Consider the following 20,354-nt stretch of genomic DNA (forward strand, 5'->3'; position numbering starts at 1 on the left):
TTGTCAAGCGATGTTGGGGGGGGGAATACAGACACACAAACACACACACATATAATACATATATACGACGGGCTTCTTTCAGTTTCCGTCTACCAAATCCACTCACAAGGCTTTGGTCGGCCCGAGGCTATAGTAGAAGACACCTACCCACGCAGTGGGACTGAACCCGGAACCATGTGGTAAGCAAGTTACTTACCACACAACCACTCCTACGCCTATATATATATATATATTATCGAACTCAAAAGGAAGACTGTTAAGCATGATTCTGGATGGATTTGAACCCGTAACTTTAAGCAAAACAACGAAATATTAAACACACAACCACAGTCACAATTTCTCGTTTTCTGAAATATTGTTTAAAACAAAATATGGAGAGAGATAAATAAACTGAGATAAGTTGGTGAAGAGAGAGAGAAATAATTACGTTCTCCCGGAACAATTTCTCGTGACACACATTGTTATTTTTGGTCAGCAATAATAATACTTTCTTATTTTGGCACGAGACTTACAATTTTAAGGGGAACGGCACTTACATCGACTCCAGTGCTCGACTGGTGCTTTGCTTTATCGACCCCGAAAGGATGGGAAAGCAAAGTCGACCTCGGCGGAATTTGAACTCAGGAGGAACAATAACATTAATGAAAATAATAATAAATTATCTAGTAGTAGTAGTAGTAATAATAATAATAATAGCAATGCTAATTCCTAAATTGCTACAAGGGTCGAAATATTTTGTGGATTCTGGTCAGTATAATCGATTATATTGAGCCTCGTGTATAACTGGTTACTTTGTTGATTGACTGCGAGGGAATGAATGAAAGTCGTATCACCACGTCATGTGAACACGGGATAAACACAACAATATTTAATGTGCGAGCATGTGTGCGTGTGTGTGTGTGTACACACGCACATACACAAACCTGTATATATGTACATGCGTATATATGCTTCCACACGTAATACACACACACACACACATATATATATATATATATATATATATATATATTATATATATATATATATATATAATATGTGTAATATACATTCATATGTGTGTGTGTCTATGTGTGTATTTGTGTGTGTGTGTGCGTACTTCATATACACACGCATCTCTATATCGAATGCAATTACTGATTAAGGTAGGTGTGTGTGTGTGTGTGTGTTATGAAAATAATCTGTACCACTTAAATTGAGAGACTGAGAACGATGACTAGTGAGAGAGAGAAAGAGAAAGAGGGAGAGAAGAGAGAGAGAGAAAGAGAGAGAGAAGACAATGTCAGGAGAAAACAGAATCTGAGTTGGGTTTGGAACTGGCGACTGTCGGTTTTGAACTTACCGTTTCTGAATCCATGATAGAGTCAATAGGCAGCTGATATATACGTATGTGTAAGTGTTGTATAATATGTGTGTGAGTGTGTGTTTATGTATACATATGAATGTGTGTGAGTATTGACAAGACTTGCAACAGTTCTTCCCAACAGACCGCACTTCTCAAACTGAAGATCTCTCTCTCTCTCTCACTCTGTCTGTCTCTCTTTCTGCCTGTCTATCTACCTATTTTCCTCTCCTCTCGTCTGTCTGTCTATTTCTCTTCTTATTGTGTTGTTGGTTACAGTAATGGTAGCGGCAGCGGTGTGAAACTTTCATATATATATATATATATATATGTGTGTGTGTGTGTGTGTATGTATGTATGTATACATACATACATTGACACGCGAGCGCGTATGCATGGAATGCGTCAGAAAAACATCACACATTCAACACGACCAAGAATTGTGAATCTGAAAGAGTTTTTTTTTTTGCCGCACCTATACATATATACACACACTCAAACACACACAAACGCTCACACACAGACACACACAGACACACACACATAAGCACACACGCACACACACACGTACGAGTACATACGCGTATCGATATGCAACCGGGCACCTTATCTGCAATCGCAGCAGGTGGTGTAAATTACCCCATGTACTCTGCTAACACATACACGCACATACATTAGGACTAAACCTTCTCTGTCTCATGATAAGATGAAATTTGTGGAGCATAGCTCTTCATACGTGCGCGTATGAATGCACGCCTGTGTATTTGTAAACACAAATCTATATATAAATATTAACGTACGTGTGTGCATGTATGTATGTATGTATGTATGTATGTATGTACAAAATCATCTTTAGGTGCTTTTGAGCTTGGGTGCTGCACCAAAGTGGTCTTCTGTTCCTATATATATATATATACTTAGTGTAACAAAGCTGCCTAATGAGAGCGCCCCCGCCTCCTCCTATTCCACCATACATCACGATCCTATAAGACATTCTGGACCCCGACAAGCTGTACGACCGACACAGCATCTAAATTAGGCGTGGTGTATGTGTGTGTATGTGTTAAACGACAATGTGGAATGTGTGCGAAGAACGGAGAGAGAGAGACAGAAGACAAGCAGGCAGACAGACAGACGAGCAGGCAGACAGAGAAAATGCGCGTGTATAAGTCGGGTGCAACAATGAACTATAACGTGTGAATGTATGCTTGTATGTGTGTATGTGTATGAGAGAGAGGAAGAGAGAGAGGGAGAGAGGAAGAGAGAGCGTAATGCTTCAGCGATATAGCGTGCGTGCCTGTGTACGCGTGTGTGTATGTGTGAGTGTGTGTGTGTGTGTGTGTGTGTGTGTATGTGTGTGTGTTTTACTGTAGAATGGTGTGCTGGCACATGCCAGAATATACTGGAAGAAAATAAATGATGTGAATCAGTCGTGAAACACCACCCATCCCTCCACATCCACCCCTTGAACTTGTCTATAAAAATCGATACACCCAAATATACACACACACATATACATAAGTATTAGTTATATATATATATGTGTGTGTGTGTATGTATATATATATATATATATAATATATATATACCTACATAATCGATATATATATACTTAACAAGTGGATGTAAGCAAATACTCGTTATATCGTATGAATTTCCTTCTCTACAATTGTATTTATTTATATGCATTCTCACTTCCGGGTGACTGGGTCGATTGGCGCCTCGCATTTGCAGTTTTTTCTTCCCTTTACGATAATTAGAGAGAACTTCACACAGAGAAAAGGAGAGAGAAAAAGACAGATATATATATATATATATATACCGGAGTAAACACATAAATGTGAAACAAGGTGGAAAAAAGAGTACTCAAATACCAGTGGTAGAGTAATATGCTTTATTTTAAGCAGCAGGAAATTCAAAGGAGCTTCTACAGGACTAGAACTGTTTCATTCAAATGAAATCATCAGGAAGCTTGCTGATGATTTCATTCAAATGAAATCATCAGCAAGCTTCCTGATGATTTCATTTGAATGAAACAGTTCTAGTCCTGTAGAAGCTCCTTCTATAAAATAAATTAATTTACTTGCTATGTATTGAGTACCTTATTTAATGTAGTTAACCCCGACTCAACCGGGACCTACATATATATATATATATATATATATTATATATATATATATGTGTGGGTGTGTGTGTGTGTGTGTATATAATATATATATATATATATATAATATATACACACACATTCTATTATTGTTTTACCTGTTTCACCCATTTGACTGCGGCCATGCAGGAGCACCGCCTTAAATGGTTTTAATCGAACAGATCGACCCCAGGACTTATCTTTCAAGTTTAGCACTTATTCGATTGGCTCCTTTTTGCCGAACTGCTAAGTTATGGGGACGTAAACACACCAACACCGATTGTCCAGCAGTGATGGGGTACAAACATAGACACAAAGACAGATATACATTCACAAAACACTTAGTTGCGTTAACAAAGGGTTAAAGTTGTAAAGACATGAACATGACGTACATAGGGGAGACATATAGGAGCATTGCGGAACGAATAAATGAACATCGGAGACAATATGACGACAAAAAACAGTCCTCCATACTCTACCAACATGCCAAGGACCACCATGGAGGCAACTTGGGTCAACTTGACATCCACATCTTATCCAAGCACCCGAAAGACCCAACACTCAGACAAATACAGGTGTACGTCCTTATAAATGAAACCTCCCCAATACTAAATAGGAAATATACGTAGTAGACAGCTGTTTTTATTGATAGGTTTGTTAGATAATTCGCCATTATTATGAAGGCATGTAGCTTAGTGGTTAGGGTATTTGGCTCATGACTGTAACGTCGTGTGTTCAATTCCCAGCAGTGTGTTATATCCTTTAGCAAAACACTTTATTTTCACATTGCTTCAGTCCACTTAGCTGGCAAAAATGTGTTGTACCTGAATTTCAAAGGGCCAGCCTTGCCACATCCTTAATGTGTTACGCTGAATCACCCAGAGAACTGTGTTAAAGATACGTGTGTCTATGGAGTACTCAGCCACTAGCACCTTAATTACAAGAGTAGGCTGTTCCGTTGATCGGATCAGCTGGAACCCTCATCATCATAACTGACAGTGTCAGGCAGCTGTTATACACACGTGCATGCACATGCACACACACACACACACACATGTGGGTGGTTGATTCTCAATTAGTTTTAATGATGATGATTCAGTTATTTGAGCAATTGAATCTCCTGCTCATTGAATTAGCATGCAAGTGGTCGAGTACTCCACAGACGTGTGTACCCTTGATATAATCCTTAGGCAGAATCATAGTGATACAGTGGGAGTTTGTAAAACAAAGTGTAACTTAGTAAATTACAGTTCCCGGCTTCTGTACAGTTTCTGTCCATCCAATTTCACTCCTAATGTAAAGGTTGAAGTGGAGATTAGGGTGTTGGATTCATGACTGTAAGATTGTGGTTTCAATTCCTGAATTGGGCAATGTGTTGCATCCTTGAGCAAGACACTTTATTTCACATTGTTCCAGTTCACTCAGCTGACAAAAATGAGTAGTACCTGTGATGGACTGGCATCCCATCCAGGAGAAAGTATATTCGTCAGAGAATCCAGGAAAGCAACCTTGTGAGTTTATATGACTTGAGAAGGATCCTTATCCTTTGTTTGGGTTGACCCAAAGCTATAGAAAATGACATTTGCCTCCTAAGATGCCAACAGTCAGATTGAACCTAGGACCTCATGGTTATGAAGCAAACTTTTTAACTAATCAACCACATTATGTCTATACACACACATGCACAATTATACTTATCCTTATAATATACAATGGGGTTTTCTGTAAATCAGAAGGGTGTCCTTCAACAATGACTCCCCCTATAAATACTAAAGGTGACCCCTTGATAATACATGGTGAAGAAAGGTTCAGACCTCCCCCAAAGCTTACAACATAGTAGACTTCACTAAATACACCCAAAGACAACCAGATGGTAGTTTTTATCTGAACACTAATTTGACCCTTTTGCTACGATATTTCTGTTAAAATACACAACCTTTGTTTTGGTCAAATTTTAAAATAATGAAAAATTTAGTAAATTAACTGTCATTAATAACTGGTGTTTGGAATATAAATTTGTGGCAAAGCTTCTACTGTATTTTGAACCATCTGACTCAGATTTCTTGGTTTAGAACCATGGCTTAAGTATGATACCATAAATGGTAAAGGCCGGCTACAAGAAATAAACTGTTTCACCATAAAAGTCAATGACACATCCATGAATATGGTTTAACCAATCAGATTGGCTCATGTGTAACCAATCAGTGGTAGACTTGAAAGAAAGTTTTGTGAATTTTCTTGCTAAATAGTTCTACAAAAGGTTCTAGAACTTTGGCTAAACATTATAAAAGTTGGGATACTGAACTCCCAAGCAGAACAACTTCAGATGCTACACAGAACTTTGTCAATCAGTTTTGTCGCAAAGGTGTTCTCACTTTTCTACTTTGTTATACAAAACCATGAACAGCTTTTGTATAAATAAGTAAAATATACTATGCAATGAAGATTTTTAACTATCACATTCATTATCCCATGTAAGCCATTTTATTCAAATATTTATAGTACAAACATAAATGTTTGGGGTTATAAAAACCATTGAAACAAGAAATATTAGTGTGTTTGATCATTCTCACCTTCACACACAGCCTACCTAATAATGTGAACTACCAACAATAATTTAATGACAAACTTGCGCTAAAATGGATAACCCGACTAAAAATTAATATGAACATTTGATGGAAGGTTCTAATTTGGACCACTGAAAACCAGAAAGTTCATATCATAAAACCAAGGGTGGTCTCAGCAAGGTTGGTATTAAAAGCAAAGTTTACTGGTTAAACCCATCAACACATAGTTTGGTGAAAAGAAATAAATAAATGGAGTAAAAGTATTAAATAGGAGAGTCTAAATAGCCAAAACTGTGAAAAATAGGTTGATGTCACTCCCAGTTGTTGGCTTATATCCTGGTTGATGTAATAGTACAATTACAATAGATCTTTTATCTCATGCAGTCAGCTTTTATTTGATTCATTGACAACATGGTACAAGATACGGTTGTGTGGTTAAAACATTCACTTTACTTTGCAACCATGAGATGCTGGGTTCAAGCCTACAAGCATCTTGGTACTTCAATATTTTAGAGGTCAATGTCACTGGCAATTTGAACAAATGTTTTCTTCCAGAGTCTCAGTTTCACAGAATGCCTAGTGAATAGAATTTGGTACACTGTGTGAGCCCAGGACTATTAACCATGAGGACTACTGCAACAAAAGTGAAATGCAAATTTAGTTATATTAAAAGTGCTTAGTCATATTTGTTTGACGCGCTGGTTTTTCGCTATGCGACATCAATCTTCTTTTAACATCTGTCTTGAAGGATAATGGTGTTTGCTTCATTGGTCAGTTATAATCACACTGATGTGATTTCCCCAGGGTCTGATCCTGTACTGGTTATATGGAGATCCTGGTTACAACCCAAACAACAGAGACCCCTTTTCAACTTCACTGGAGTACTCCAAAGAATGGAAATAAAAAATTTGTGTGTGTGTGTATCTTTTATCTTTTGTTCGTTTCAGTCATTACACTGCAACCATGGTGGGACACCACCTTGAAGAATTTTAGTTGAACAGATTAACCCCAGTATTTGCGTGTATTTAGATTAAGCCTGGTACTTAATCTATTAATCTATTTTACTGAACTGCTAAGTTATGGGGGCATAAACACACCAACACTGGTTTCAAGCAGTGGTGGTGGACACACGGACACACACACACACATACACATGATGGGCTTCTTTCAGTTTCTATCTACCAAATCCACTCACAAGGCTTTGGCTAGCTCAAAGCTATAGTAGAAGACACTTGCCTAAGTTGCCATACAATGGGAATGAACCCAGAACCAAATGGTTGAGAAGAAAACTTCTTATCACACAGCTGTACCTGTGTACATCCACGATACCAACCATGCTCTCCGGCTTTTCAACTCTTTCTCCTTTCCTCCCGGCTCCTCCAAAATCCTTTTTACTATGGACATCCAAAGCCTCTATACTGTTATGCCTCACCACGAAGGACTGCAGGCCCTTCGACACTTTCTTGACCTCCGCTCTAACCCTGTACCTGACACCTCCACACTCATTCGTCTGGCTGAACTTGTCCTTACTCTGAACTGCTTCTCGTTCGCGGGCGAGTTCTACCATCAGGTCTCGGGAGTGGCCATGGGAACGCGAATGGGCCCCAACTATGCGAACCTGTTCGTTGGCTATGTTGAGGCCCAAATATTCTCTAATTTCACTGGTCCCACTCCTGAACTATATGGTCGTTACATTGACGACATTATCGGTGCCACCTCACTCTCCCGCGAACATCTAGATTCCTTCCTCTCTTTCGTCCAATCTTTCCATCCAGCCCTCCACTTCACTTCCACTATCTCCAACACCTCTGTCTCCTTCCTCGACATTTCGGTTAGCATTCTTCACTCCACTCTTACCACCTCCATTCACTACAAACACACAGACTCACACTCATACCTCAACTTCTCTTCCTCCCGCCCAGAACACACCAAGCTTTCCATCCCCTATTCCCAATTCCTCCGTCTACGTAGGCTCTGTAGTGACGACCATGACTTTGAGACTCAGTCTCAACGTATGGCTCACCACTTCACCCTACGTGGATACCCCCTCACCACTATCCACACCACCCTTGCCAGAGCACGGTCCGTGGACCGTGTATCTGCTCTCTCTCCCCAAACCCGCCCTGTAGTCCTCCCGCTTCCTTTTCCCCTCACTTACCACCCCACGACCCTACGTCTCCAACGCACCATTCTTCGAGCTTTCCGTCAGCTCCAGTCCGACCCGTCCACTTCACACCTCTTCCCTAACCGACCCCTCCCCTCTTTCAAACGAGCCCACAACCTTCGAGACCTTTTGGTCCATAGCTCCTTCCCTGACCCTACCTCCCAACCCGGCTCGTTCCCCTGCTCCCGCCCACGTTGCCGCACTTGCCCTTACCTCTCAACACCACCCGCCTCACTAGCACCCACCATCGACCCTATCCCATCATCCACTCCTTCACCTGCACCTCCAGCAATATTATCTATTGCATCTCTTGCTCTCTCTGCAATTCCTTGTACATCGGACAAACGGGACGCCGCTTGGCTGACCGGTTCGCGGAACACCTTCGTGACATCCACCTTGCGAACGACACACCGGTCTCACGCCATTTCCGCTCCACTGGTCACTCCTTGCAACACCTATCTGTGTTCGGTTTGTCCTTACACAGAGGCCATCCGGATTCCCGTTTGCGCCGTGAACAGGAATTAATCTTCTCTCTTCGCTCTTATACGCCATTTGGTCTCAACTCTCCCCCCTCCTCATCTAACCCCCCTCTCCCCCCTCCTCACCTATCCTTTCCCCCCGACCCCTACTTCTTCAGTCCTTCATCCTTTCACCCCTACTCCCCTTCCCTTCTTCCCTCTTTCTCCCTCCCTCCTTCCCTCTTCCCCTTCCCTCTGCTCCCTCACTCCCTCTCTCCCCTTCTCTCTCCCTCTTTTCTCCTTCCTCCCCCTCATCCCCTTCCTTCTCCCCTCCTCTCTCTCCCCTTCTCTCTCCCTCTTTTCTCCTTCCTCCCCCTCATCCCCTTCCTTCTCCCCTCCTCTCTCTCCCCATCTTCTCCTACCCCTCCCCTTCTCTTTCCCCCCTCTTCTTCCCCTCCTCTTCTCCCCCTCCCCCTCTTCTCCTCACTACACCACACGACGTTACACATCACATCATATATGATGTGCCATACTAATACATACACCAATTAATACATACTAATACGTACTAATACATACTAATACATACTAATACATACACCAACCCCATACATACGCACGTCCAGACCAATCCTACGCACTAATACTCTCTCATACACACACACACACACACACACACACCCTTATACATACTAATACATACACCAACCCTATACATATACGTCCAGACCCCTCCTACGCACTATTAGCTGGTCCTTCAACCCTTTTATCAACCCTATTATCTCCCCTTATTTCGCTCTCGCGTCTCATGTTTGATCTTTGACCTCTGGCCGAAATCAGATCGCCATGTTGATTCGTTAGCTACTGCACGCATTTTTTTTCTCTCCTTCTTCCTGTGTTTTTTTGTCTCTCTGTGTATCTTTCTGTTGAAGAGCGTAGGCTCGAAACGTTAAAGACTTGTTTTATTTATATTTCCTGAGCGCCATACTAATACAATTGTTCGTTTGTTTTCCACCTGCCTTCGTCTTTTGTCTATTTTCATAAAGCCTCCCGTTATATATATATATATATATATATATATATATATATAGATGGCTGTAGTGGTTGCACTTGCTGACCCGACTACATTGTATTCATTGATGAGGGGCCTGCTGTGAATAAGGTCAAACCAAAGAACCATACTACCCACCCAGACATATGAAGACTCACATAGCAAAGTAAGTCCATCATCACCACACACATCTCCACCTCCTTACAACCACCATTCCTTCCTTTCTTTCCATCACCTTCCACCCCTCCCCCACCAAATGCACACAGAAATACCCACATACCTCAATCATTCTTCTCATTATTCAAAATTGATTAACAACCCTCAGTTAAACATTCATTGATATTATTTAGTCCGAAGAAATGAACGAATGGACTGTGATCCACCCGGTGTCCATCAATACTACAGACTGCACTGTAATCGTCCCAGGAATACAGAGTATGATCTTAAAAGAAACCTGTGCTATGTGGAAACGTACGTAGCAATGCATTAAAACATTTCTAAATTCCATCTAAGGATTATTGTTGATATTACTATGTTCATCCTACATTATATTGGTGCAGCTCAGTGTGACCCCCAAAACCTGGTATTGCCAGCTGGCATTGTTATACTGTAGCCGGCATAATAGAATAGGGGCTTTTATATGCATGTTCAAAACATTTCCTATAAATGAAATTAAAGGATATACATATATATATATGTATGTATGTGTGTGTATAATTCTATATACAAACATTGTTTGTAGTCTCTCGAGTCTGAGGAAAACAATTCCACAAAATCTGGCTGAACAAGCAGCAGAGATGATTTGATAATGATGATCAAATGTCTGTGCAAATGTCAAATCAACAATGGCAGGCACATTAAAGCATACAGGTGCATTAATGCATACAGCATGAAACTAAACAAAAAAAAAAAAACAAAAGAAAAATCTTTTCCATTTTAGTAAACACTTCAACAGCAAAGGTAGCTTGCAAAGCAACTAAAAAACAAGAAATGATAAAGCATTAGCTACATAGCCACGCCCTTGCTACCTGTCCAACTTGGCCATCAAAAGCCATGTAAAATATGGGAGATTTTTCTGCCACACCCTGCATACATCACGGATGTCTCCTTTGTATTTAAGACAGACAATTCAAAGCCAGACTGAAACTATAAATATTAATGATTGAATATAAAATGCTAAATGATTTCCAGTTTGTTCTAAAAATACTAATTAGATGCGTGAAATTCATTGATACATAATTCATTAAATGGATGCTATTTTAGCATTTGACTGGCACAATTTCTATGTCTTTTAATTTCAGTAAATAATCACACAATTTTCCCATACCCACCTCTTCCCCATTCTCTTTAGAGCTAGAAAGACTCGGAGAAATAAACCAATCTGGAAGAGAAGACTATGGAAGCTCAAAGACCTAGCAAACAGACAAAAATTTGGAGATTTACTAATGGAAGCTTCTGACGAAAGATTGGAAGAGTTGAGGACATATAGCTTAGAGGACAATTGGAAGTTCCTGCAGAACAATCTACTGAGGACTATGGATGAAATCTGTGGTTGATGCAGAATTCCAGATAGACCAAGCATGACATGATAGTGGAGCAAAGAGGTTGACAGTGCTATAAAAGCAAAAAAAAAAACAGGCCTGGAAAGACTAGAAAACTGGTGAAGATAAGAAATTTGCAAATGTTCTACAGCATGAAGATCAGAGGTGTGAGGCGTTCAGGATTGTAAAGCAGTGTATCAGAGAGAATAGAGATGTGGTGGGTGAGAGATATGTGCGAATGGATAATGGTATGCTTGCACTTAGTGACACAGAGAAGAAGAATGCAGGGAAGTGTCACTATGAAAGGTAACTAAACATGGAAAATGAATGGGAGAAAGAGTGTCTATCAAATATCCAACCAATTGAGGGACCAGCCATCAGAGTTGATAGCAGCATAATAGATAAGGTAATTAAGGAAATGAAGACAGGGAAAGCCCCTGGGCCATCAGGAATCACAGCCGAGATGATCAAAATTTCTGGTGGTGTTTGATACAGTCTAGTCACCCATATAGTTAATCAGGCTATTCAGGAAGACACCATCCCCAATGACTGGTGTAGTGGTATTATAGTTAACTACTATAAGAGTAAAGGTGATGCCTTAGATAGAAACAACTACAGAGAGATTAAATTGCCAGACCAAGTCATGAAAATTACTGAGAAGGTTATAACTCAATTGATTAGAAATAGAATTAAACTAGATGAAATGATATTTGGTTTTGTTCCTGGGAAGAGTACCACAGATGCCATCTTCCTAGTGAGACAGCTGCAGGAAAAGTACTTGGCCAAAAGTAAGCCATTGTACTTAGTCTTCGTCAACCTGGAGAAGGCTTTTATCAGTGCACATGTATGGCAAAGTCCAAATGTATTGAGAGAAGAGTTGGGCATAAGTGGAATCAAATGTAGCATGTAAGAGAGAAGACTATGTTGGTTTGGACATGTGATGCGTATGAATGAGGAGAGCTGCATAAAGAGGTGCTGATCACTGAAAGTGAATGATATCTGCAGAAGAGGGAGACCCAGGAAGATATGGGATGTAGTGGTAAGGGCCAATCTCAGGATGTTGGACCTCACAGATGAAATGTCAATGGACCTGAAGTTCTTGAGACCTGAAGTTCTGTTGACATGAAGTTCTTGAGAAGACCCACCCACGTCAGCAAAACTGAGTTTTAGAAGTGCTGTGTCCCACCCACACATAACAAGAAAACTTCTCACACACCCTACCACAACAAACCAAACTACGTCTCTACATCTCTTCTCTTCCTCACATTTCTGCTTCATGTACTATGCTTACCTCCTACTCCCCAATCATGTCCTCTTGGCCCTGTGCTCTATAAAACAATGCTGGAACTTTTGTGAAGTGATGCCTTTTAACACCTCTGTTATTTTTTTTCTTCACCTCTTCCACATCTGCAAATTCCATAGCACCAGCTTTCGTCACCAGTGATGACCTCCAAAAAAAGGTCCAGATCAACTTCCAACTGGTCTTTCAGTTCACAACATGCATTCAGTTGTGACTACTTCTGAGCTTCCGTGAGCAAGTGAGGCACAAATTTCACTGCGACTCTCTTTATTCCCAAGTCCTCACTCATAATTCATTGGCAGGAGCTCCAGGACACTTGAGTCACATCAACAAGTTTATCAATTGTTCAGTGATTAACAACCCTCAGTTAAACATTCATTGATATTATTTAGTCCGAAGAAATGAACGAATGGACTGTGATCCACCCGATGTCCATCAATACTACAGACTGCACTGTAATCGTCCAAGGAATACAGAGTATGATCTTAAAAGAAACCTGTGCTATGTCGAAACGTATGTAGCAATGCATTAAAACATTTCTAAATTCCATCTAAGGATTATTGTTGATATTACTATGTTCATCCTACATTATATTGGTGCAGCTCAGTGTGACCCCCAAAACCTGGTATTGCCAGCTGGCATTGTTATACTGTAGCCGGCATAATAGAATAGGGGCTTTTATATGCATGTTCAAAACATTTCCTATAAATGAAATTAAAGGATATACATATATATATGTATGTATGTGTGTGTGTATAATTCTATATACAAACACATTATTTGTAGTCTCTCGAGTCTGAGGAAAACAATTCCACAAAATCTGGCTGAACAAGCAGCAGAGATGATTTGATAATGATGATCAAATGTCTGTGCAAATGTCAAATCAACAATGGCAGGCACATTAAAGCATACAGGTGCATTAATGCATACAGCATGAAACTAAACAAAAAAAAAAACAAAAGAAAAATCTTTTCCATTTTAGTAAACACTTCAACAGCAAAGGTAGTTTGCAAAGATCAGTTCATGAATTTTCATGATGTTTTTATTCATTCGGGAGGTCAATGGTTGCCCTGAACTAGGTTGGTCATCAAGTGACAGGTGACCATTCCTAAAGAGTGAAAACCACTTGTAAACTTGTGTTTTGCTTATGGCTGTGTCCTTGTAAGCTGTTTGAAGTATGAGAACCGTTTCAGCCATCGTTTTCCTCAGCAGAAAACAGAATTTCACAGAAGCGTGCTGTTCCTTCATTTCAGTCATCGCAAAAATCAATGAACAATGGAGAATCACTGTAAAACAAAAATGCAGCATTTGGAAGTATGACCCCACTGGACAACACTGTCTGGTCAGCAGACTGATGCCTGAGGGTCACATGAAGAGGCTTTTAGTGGCAGAAGCCTGAACTACCATGGGCTTGTCCCACAGAGAACATTTCCAGTTACTTTTGGTACGCCCTCATATAATTTTACATATTCTGGTAAAATGAAATTTCTCTCTAAAAATTATGTGGGAATACGTAGGTACAAACTACGCTACACTTTTTAAATTCTTATACAGAAACTTTGCTTGTGAAGACCTATTGAGGCAAGTGAAATCAAATCAAAATCGCTGACATGGCCGATAACAGTACCGTCTGATTGGCACTCATGCCAGTGGAATTTTAAGAGTACATCTGAATGTTGGGTGTAACTGGCCCACTTATGAGTACCCCTCATTCATTGGACAATGAACTTTGCTTGTGAAGACCTATTGAGGCAAGTGAAATCAAATCAAAATCGCTGACATGGCTGATGACAGTGCCACCTGATTGGTACTCATGCCAGTGGAATGTTAAAAGTACATCCAAGCATGAGCGTTGCTTGGGCCACGGATTGGCTCCCATGTCGGTGGCACATGAAAAGCACCATTCAAGCGTAATCGTTGCCAATGTCGCCTTGCCAGCACATGTGCTGGTGACACGTGAAAAATAACATTTAAGCATGGTCGCTACCAGTGCCGTCAGACTGGCTCCTGTGCAGGTAACACGTAAAAAGCACCTTTTGAGTGTGGTGGTTGCCAGAATTGCCTGACTGGCCCTCATGCCGGTGGCATGTAAAAAGCACCCACTACACTCTCGGAATGGTTGGCATTAGGAAGGGCATCCAGCTGTAGAAACACTGCCAGATCAGATTGAGCCTGGTGCAGTCTTCTGGCTCACCAGTCCTCAGTCAAACCATCCAACCCATGCCAGCATGGAAAGCGGACATTAAATGACGATGATGATGATGATGAAACACACACACATACATAAGTAGTATGTATATGCTATATTTATTCATGTATAAGTTTCACTCATATATAAGCCACATCCCAAAATGAGTGTTACACCTTGATACAAAATATTTTCCCCATTCAAACTGATTTCAGTTTTGCCTTATATGTAAGTCACACCCCAGATTTTTCCAGTTAGAATCAAGAATAGTGTGACATATTTACATTAAAAAACAGTGTAGCTATATATGTGCATCTGTTTTTGTATTATTAAACTGAGGTTATTCATTTTAAGTAAGCTTAACAAAAACAATAGACCATTTACAAATGGATGACCTGCAATTAAAAGTAGGGTCATCTTTACTGTAAAATTTGAAATTTTTCTGTTTGATTCACAAAGTTTGATTCTTTATGACATTTTCTACACAGATGTAGTTCTGTATACTAATTATGAAAGTCACATTATTATTATTACCTCCACCTTAGCGAAGGCAGAGGTATCGTTTTTAGTTATGTTTCTTTGTTTGTCCATGGATAAGATATCTCAAGAACCGCTGGATGGATTCATATGAAGCTTTCAGTTTCCGTCTACCAAATCTACTCACAAGGCTTTGGTCAGCCCAAGGCTATAGTAGAAGACACTTGCCCAAGTTGCCATGCAGTGGTACTGAACCCAGAACAATGTGGTTGGTAAACAAGTTACTTACCACCCAGCCACTCCTGTACCTGTCATATATATATATATATATATATATATATATATATATATACAAAAATAGGGGGTTTAGTTCACAGGTGATGTAAACGATTAGGTATTCTAGGTGGGTGCTGTAACAGATTGCTAGGGCTCCATGGTTACACCAGAGTTATGAAGCCATTGCAGATTTCCAATATGACTGATATAAAATTGTTAAAGAGGACAACAAACGTTATCGCCAGGCAAACATCTCAAGGCATATATATTATTATTATTGCAAAATAAATTCAAAGTCTTACAGCTGTTTCTGGGATATTCCAGAGTACGGGATATTCCTGAGTATGGGATATTCCATCATTGGAGACAAATAGGGAAAATGAGAAGGGTATAGATTAATAAAATGATGATGGAATAAGATCAGAAAGTTGAACTGAATTTTTATGTTTCTTCTTTCTTCTCTCTCTTCATCTCCTTATTCCTTTACTCCTGTGCTCTATGTTGTCATTTTATTAATCTATACCCTTCTCATTTTCCCTATTTGTCTCTGATGACAGAATATCCCATACTCTGGGATATCATAGAAACAGCTGTAAGACTTTGAATCTTTTTTTTCCAATAATAATAATGTATACTTGAGATGTTTGCCTTGCCTTAATGTTTGTTGTCCTCTTAAACAATTATATATATCATCATCATCATCATCATCAAGCATTTTAAATCAACCATGTTTGGATGGTGCTTTTTATGTGCCAATGGCACAGGAGCCAGTCTGGTAGTACTGGCAATGACCCACGCATGTGTACAATATAAGATATATATAGATAAATATATATATATATATATATATATATATATATATAAAGCATGATTTATTCGTAATCAGAGTTGTTTGTAAACCGAGGTACTACTGTATATTGAAATCATTCAACGCATATGTTTCAAGTTTGCATAATATATAACAGGAAAGGCATCCATTATACAAATGTTCCTCAATCAAAGCTTTTCAAAATATCACCATTTTGTTATTTTTTCATTATTACAACTTCTATGACTCAATGCCAGAACAAGCTGACCAGTCCAGACTCCACTTGTGTGGATATTCTAACAAAGATTTGGATTAGTTTCATATATTTGGTTTGAGTTGAAGAATTCTTATATTGTACACAGGTTCTTAGAGTAACACAAAATGGTGCCATGTCAAAAGTATATATATATATACTACTAATATAGGATGAAGTTTTTTTTACAGAAAAAAAATTCCATCAAAAAATGTGGCAGCATATTAAAATACCTTTACGGTTAAAATTATAAACAACTTATAAATAAGGGCTAAAGAAAATTATTTCAATGCCAATATGCTGATAACAGACTTTTAAAACGTCAATTTCTACATATTATTTACTCGCTACAGAAAAAAACGCGAAGAACTGAAATCGGGGAAAGCTGGCCGATAGAATTTTTTTAAAAAGTTCGTTATTTCTATATTGAATCAATTTCGGAATTAATCTCATAAAATATTCTTTCCTCTTCAGTAGAACATACGAAAGGCTTTGTCTTTTTTCTATGGGCGCATGTAAGTATCTTATTTATATCCTTTCGCATGTTCTACTGAAGAGGAAAGAATCTTTTATGAGATTAATTCCGAAATTGATTCAATATAAAAATAACGAACTTTTAAAAAAATTCTATCGGCCAGCTTTCCCCGATTTCAGTTCTTCATGTTTTTTCTGTAGCGAGGAAATAATATGTGAAAATTGACGATTTAAAAGTCTGTTATCAGCATATTGGCATTGAAATAATTTTCTTTAGCCCTTATTTATAAGTTATATATATACACATATATATGTATACACATATATGACAGGCTTCTTTTAGTTTCCGTCTACCAAATCCACTCACAACGCTTTGGTCAGCCTGAGGCTATAGTAGAAGACACTTGCCCAAGATGCCCCACAGTGGAACTGAACCTGGGTTCAAGCTGTATATATGTATATGTATATATATATATAATATATATATATATATATATATATGTATGTGTGTGTGTGTGTGTGTGTGTGTGCGTGCATATGCATGTGTGTATATATAGCCTTCTTTTCTGCATGGCAGTACAAACTAAGGCACCAGTCATTGACTGAATGGGGGGGGGGAGAAGAAAAAAATGGTGGCAGCATAATATTTCAATGTCACAATGGCAGTTATTGAAACTGATTCAGTTAGTTCTTCCTGTCTAACTTCAAAAACTCTCCTGTATTTGATCCAATCGGTAACGTATAACTGACACAGATAAAAGTCAATTAGTGCTGAAAGAAGAGTAATGATGCAAGATCGATTGACGAGGCTTGTTTTAGTAAAATGCATTCCACATGCTTCCTCTCTCCCCACTCCCCCCCCCCCCCCCCCCGATATTCTGTGACACAAACAGCAACAACTTTCACATGTACCAGTCGTCTCAGTTGAGTTCCTTCTTCTTTTTCTTCCTTTTCGTTTTTAACCTTCTTCTCTTCTTCCTTTTGTTACTCTTCTATTTCTTCTTTTTTCTTCCTCTTCTTCTCTCTCTTGTTATTGTTGTTCTTCCTTTTAATCCTCCTCCTCCTCCTCTTCCTCCCCTCCTCCTCCTCCTACTCCCTCCTGTGTTTGCTGCTGCAGCACATGTTGAGTAGACTGAGATCGGTTGTTGTCAATCTGATCTCAGTAAGACTATGCTACCTGCTTTAGGTGGTGGGGGGTGACTTGAGGAAGATTTAGCTACTATTTCTTGCAGAGAAATAGAATTCATATTGGTATAACCATAGTACAACATCAAAAACTGACTCACTAGTCATTATCATTAAATGGTAACTGGCATAATGAAACAGGAGCTTTATTTGCATACACCTAACATTGCCATAAATGAAATTAAGAGATTTGGTAGATGGAAACTGAAAGAAGCCTGTTGTATATTCTTTTATTTGTTTCAGTCATTTGACTGTGGCCATGCTGGAGCACTGACTTTAGTTGAACAAATCAAACCCAGGACTTATTCTTTGCACCTTCATATCAGCAGCAGCAGCAACAGCAGCAGCACCAACATCATTGTTGTCATCATCATCATCATCATCATTTAATGTCCATTTCCCATGTTCTTTTGCCGAACTGCTAAGTTATTGGAGGGGGGGACGTAAACGTACCAACATTGGTTGTCAAGTGATGGTAGGGGGACAAACAGACACACAAACATACACCCCCCCCACACACACACACATATGAAAGCCTTCTTTCAGTTTCCATCTACCAAATCTACTCACAAGGCTTTGGTCGTCCTGAGGCTAGTAGAAGACACTTGCCCAAGGTGCTACACAGTGGGACTGAACCAGGAACCATGCGGTTGGGAAGCAAGCTACTTTTCTGTGTCTGTGTTCGTCCCATCCACCACCGCTTGACATCTGAAGTTGGTGTGTTTACCTCCCTGTAACCTAGCAGTTTGACAAAAGCGACTGATAGAATAAGTACTAGGCTTACAAAGAATAAGTTTTGGGGGTCAATTTGTTCAACTACAGGTAGTGCTCCAGCATGGCTACAGTCAAATGACTGAAACAAATAAAAGAATATATATATTTACTGTGCTAGTGTCATGTAAAAAGCACTAGTGCCAGTGCCACATGAGAAGCACTGAGTCCACTTTGTAAAGTTGTTGGCATTAGGAAGGGCATCCAGCCATGGAAACCATGCCAAAGGAAACAAATGGAACTTGGTGTAGCCCTCTTTCTTGCTGGCTCCTGTCAAACCGTCCAACTCATGACAGCATGGGAAATGGACATTTGATGATGATTTGATGATGTTCGTGCTGCTGCTGCTGTTGCTGTAGAGCAAATGGTCTTCATCCCAGAGCTCGCAAGATGGGAGAAGTCCAAAATGTAGTCCTTGGCTATTCGTAAGATCCGCACAAGAGAAAGCAGGTCAACCCTCGACACCGAGAGCATCGACGGATGGATGAATGCACACCCAGGCTCAGCGGTTGCATAGGAAGTCGGGAACAAGAAACAGGAAGAAAGAGTGAGGGAAAGTTGGAGCGAAAGAGTACAACAGGGCTCGCCACCACCCCCTGCCAGAGCCTTGTAGAGCTTTAAGTGTTTTTGCTCAATAAACACACACAACACCCAGTCTGGGAATTGAAACTGTGACCCTCCGACCGCGAGTCCACTGCCCTAACCACTGGGCCATTGCACCTCCACTTGCTGCTGCTGCTCATGATGATGATGTTGCTGCTGCTGATGATGATGACGACAATGATGATGATGATGACAATTATGATGCTGGTGCTGCTGCTGATGATGATATGAAGGTGCAAAGTTCAGTGGTTAGAGCATTGGGCTCACAATCACGAGGTAGTGAGTTCAATTCTCAGACCAGGCTCTGTGTTGCATCCTTGAGCAAGACACTTTGTTTTATATTGTTCTAGTTCACTCAGCTGTAGAAATGAGTTGTGACATCACTGGTGCCAAGCTGTATCAACCCTTTTGCCTTTCCCTTGGATAACATCAGTGGCATGGAGAGGGGAGGCTGGTATGCATGGGCGACTGTTAGCCTTCCACAAACCTTGCCTAGACTTGTGCCTTAGTGGGGAATTCTCTAGGGGCAATCGCATGGTCATTCATGACTGAAGGGGGTCTTTACCCTTTTACCCATTACATACACACACACACACAAAGATGGATGGATGGATAGAAAGATAGATAAATAGACAGACAGACAGACAGACAGACAGATAGATAGATAGATAGATAGACAGACAGACAGATAGATAGATAGACAGACAGACAGACAGATAGATAGACAGACAGACAGAGAGACAGATAGATAGA

General features: G+C 39.9%; 1 protein-coding gene across 5 annotated transcripts in view; it reads right to left on the bottom strand.

The window, feature by feature from the left end:
- The window catches only part of LOC115209341 (N-acetylneuraminate lyase), a 200,886-nt gene that overhangs the window by 62,537 nt on the left and 117,995 nt on the right, over positions 1-20,354 (bottom strand). The window contains exon 1 of one of the 5 annotated variants that reach the window (XM_029777708.2): positions 1,343-1,560. The exons of the other annotated variants lie outside the window; for them this stretch is intronic. Within the exon in view, the coding sequence (XP_029633568.1) occupies positions 1,343-1,357 (15 nt within the window). The 5' untranslated portion in view covers positions 1,358-1,560. Of the gene's footprint in view, positions 1-1,342; positions 1,561-20,354 lie in introns of those variants that run through there. 5 annotated transcript variants of the gene reach the window in all.

This window comes from Octopus sinensis, linkage group LG3, assembly GCF_006345805.1.
Source record: "Octopus sinensis linkage group LG3, ASM634580v1, whole genome shotgun sequence".
NCBI classification, from domain to species: Eukaryota; Metazoa; Mollusca; class Cephalopoda; order Octopoda; family Octopodidae; genus Octopus; species Octopus sinensis.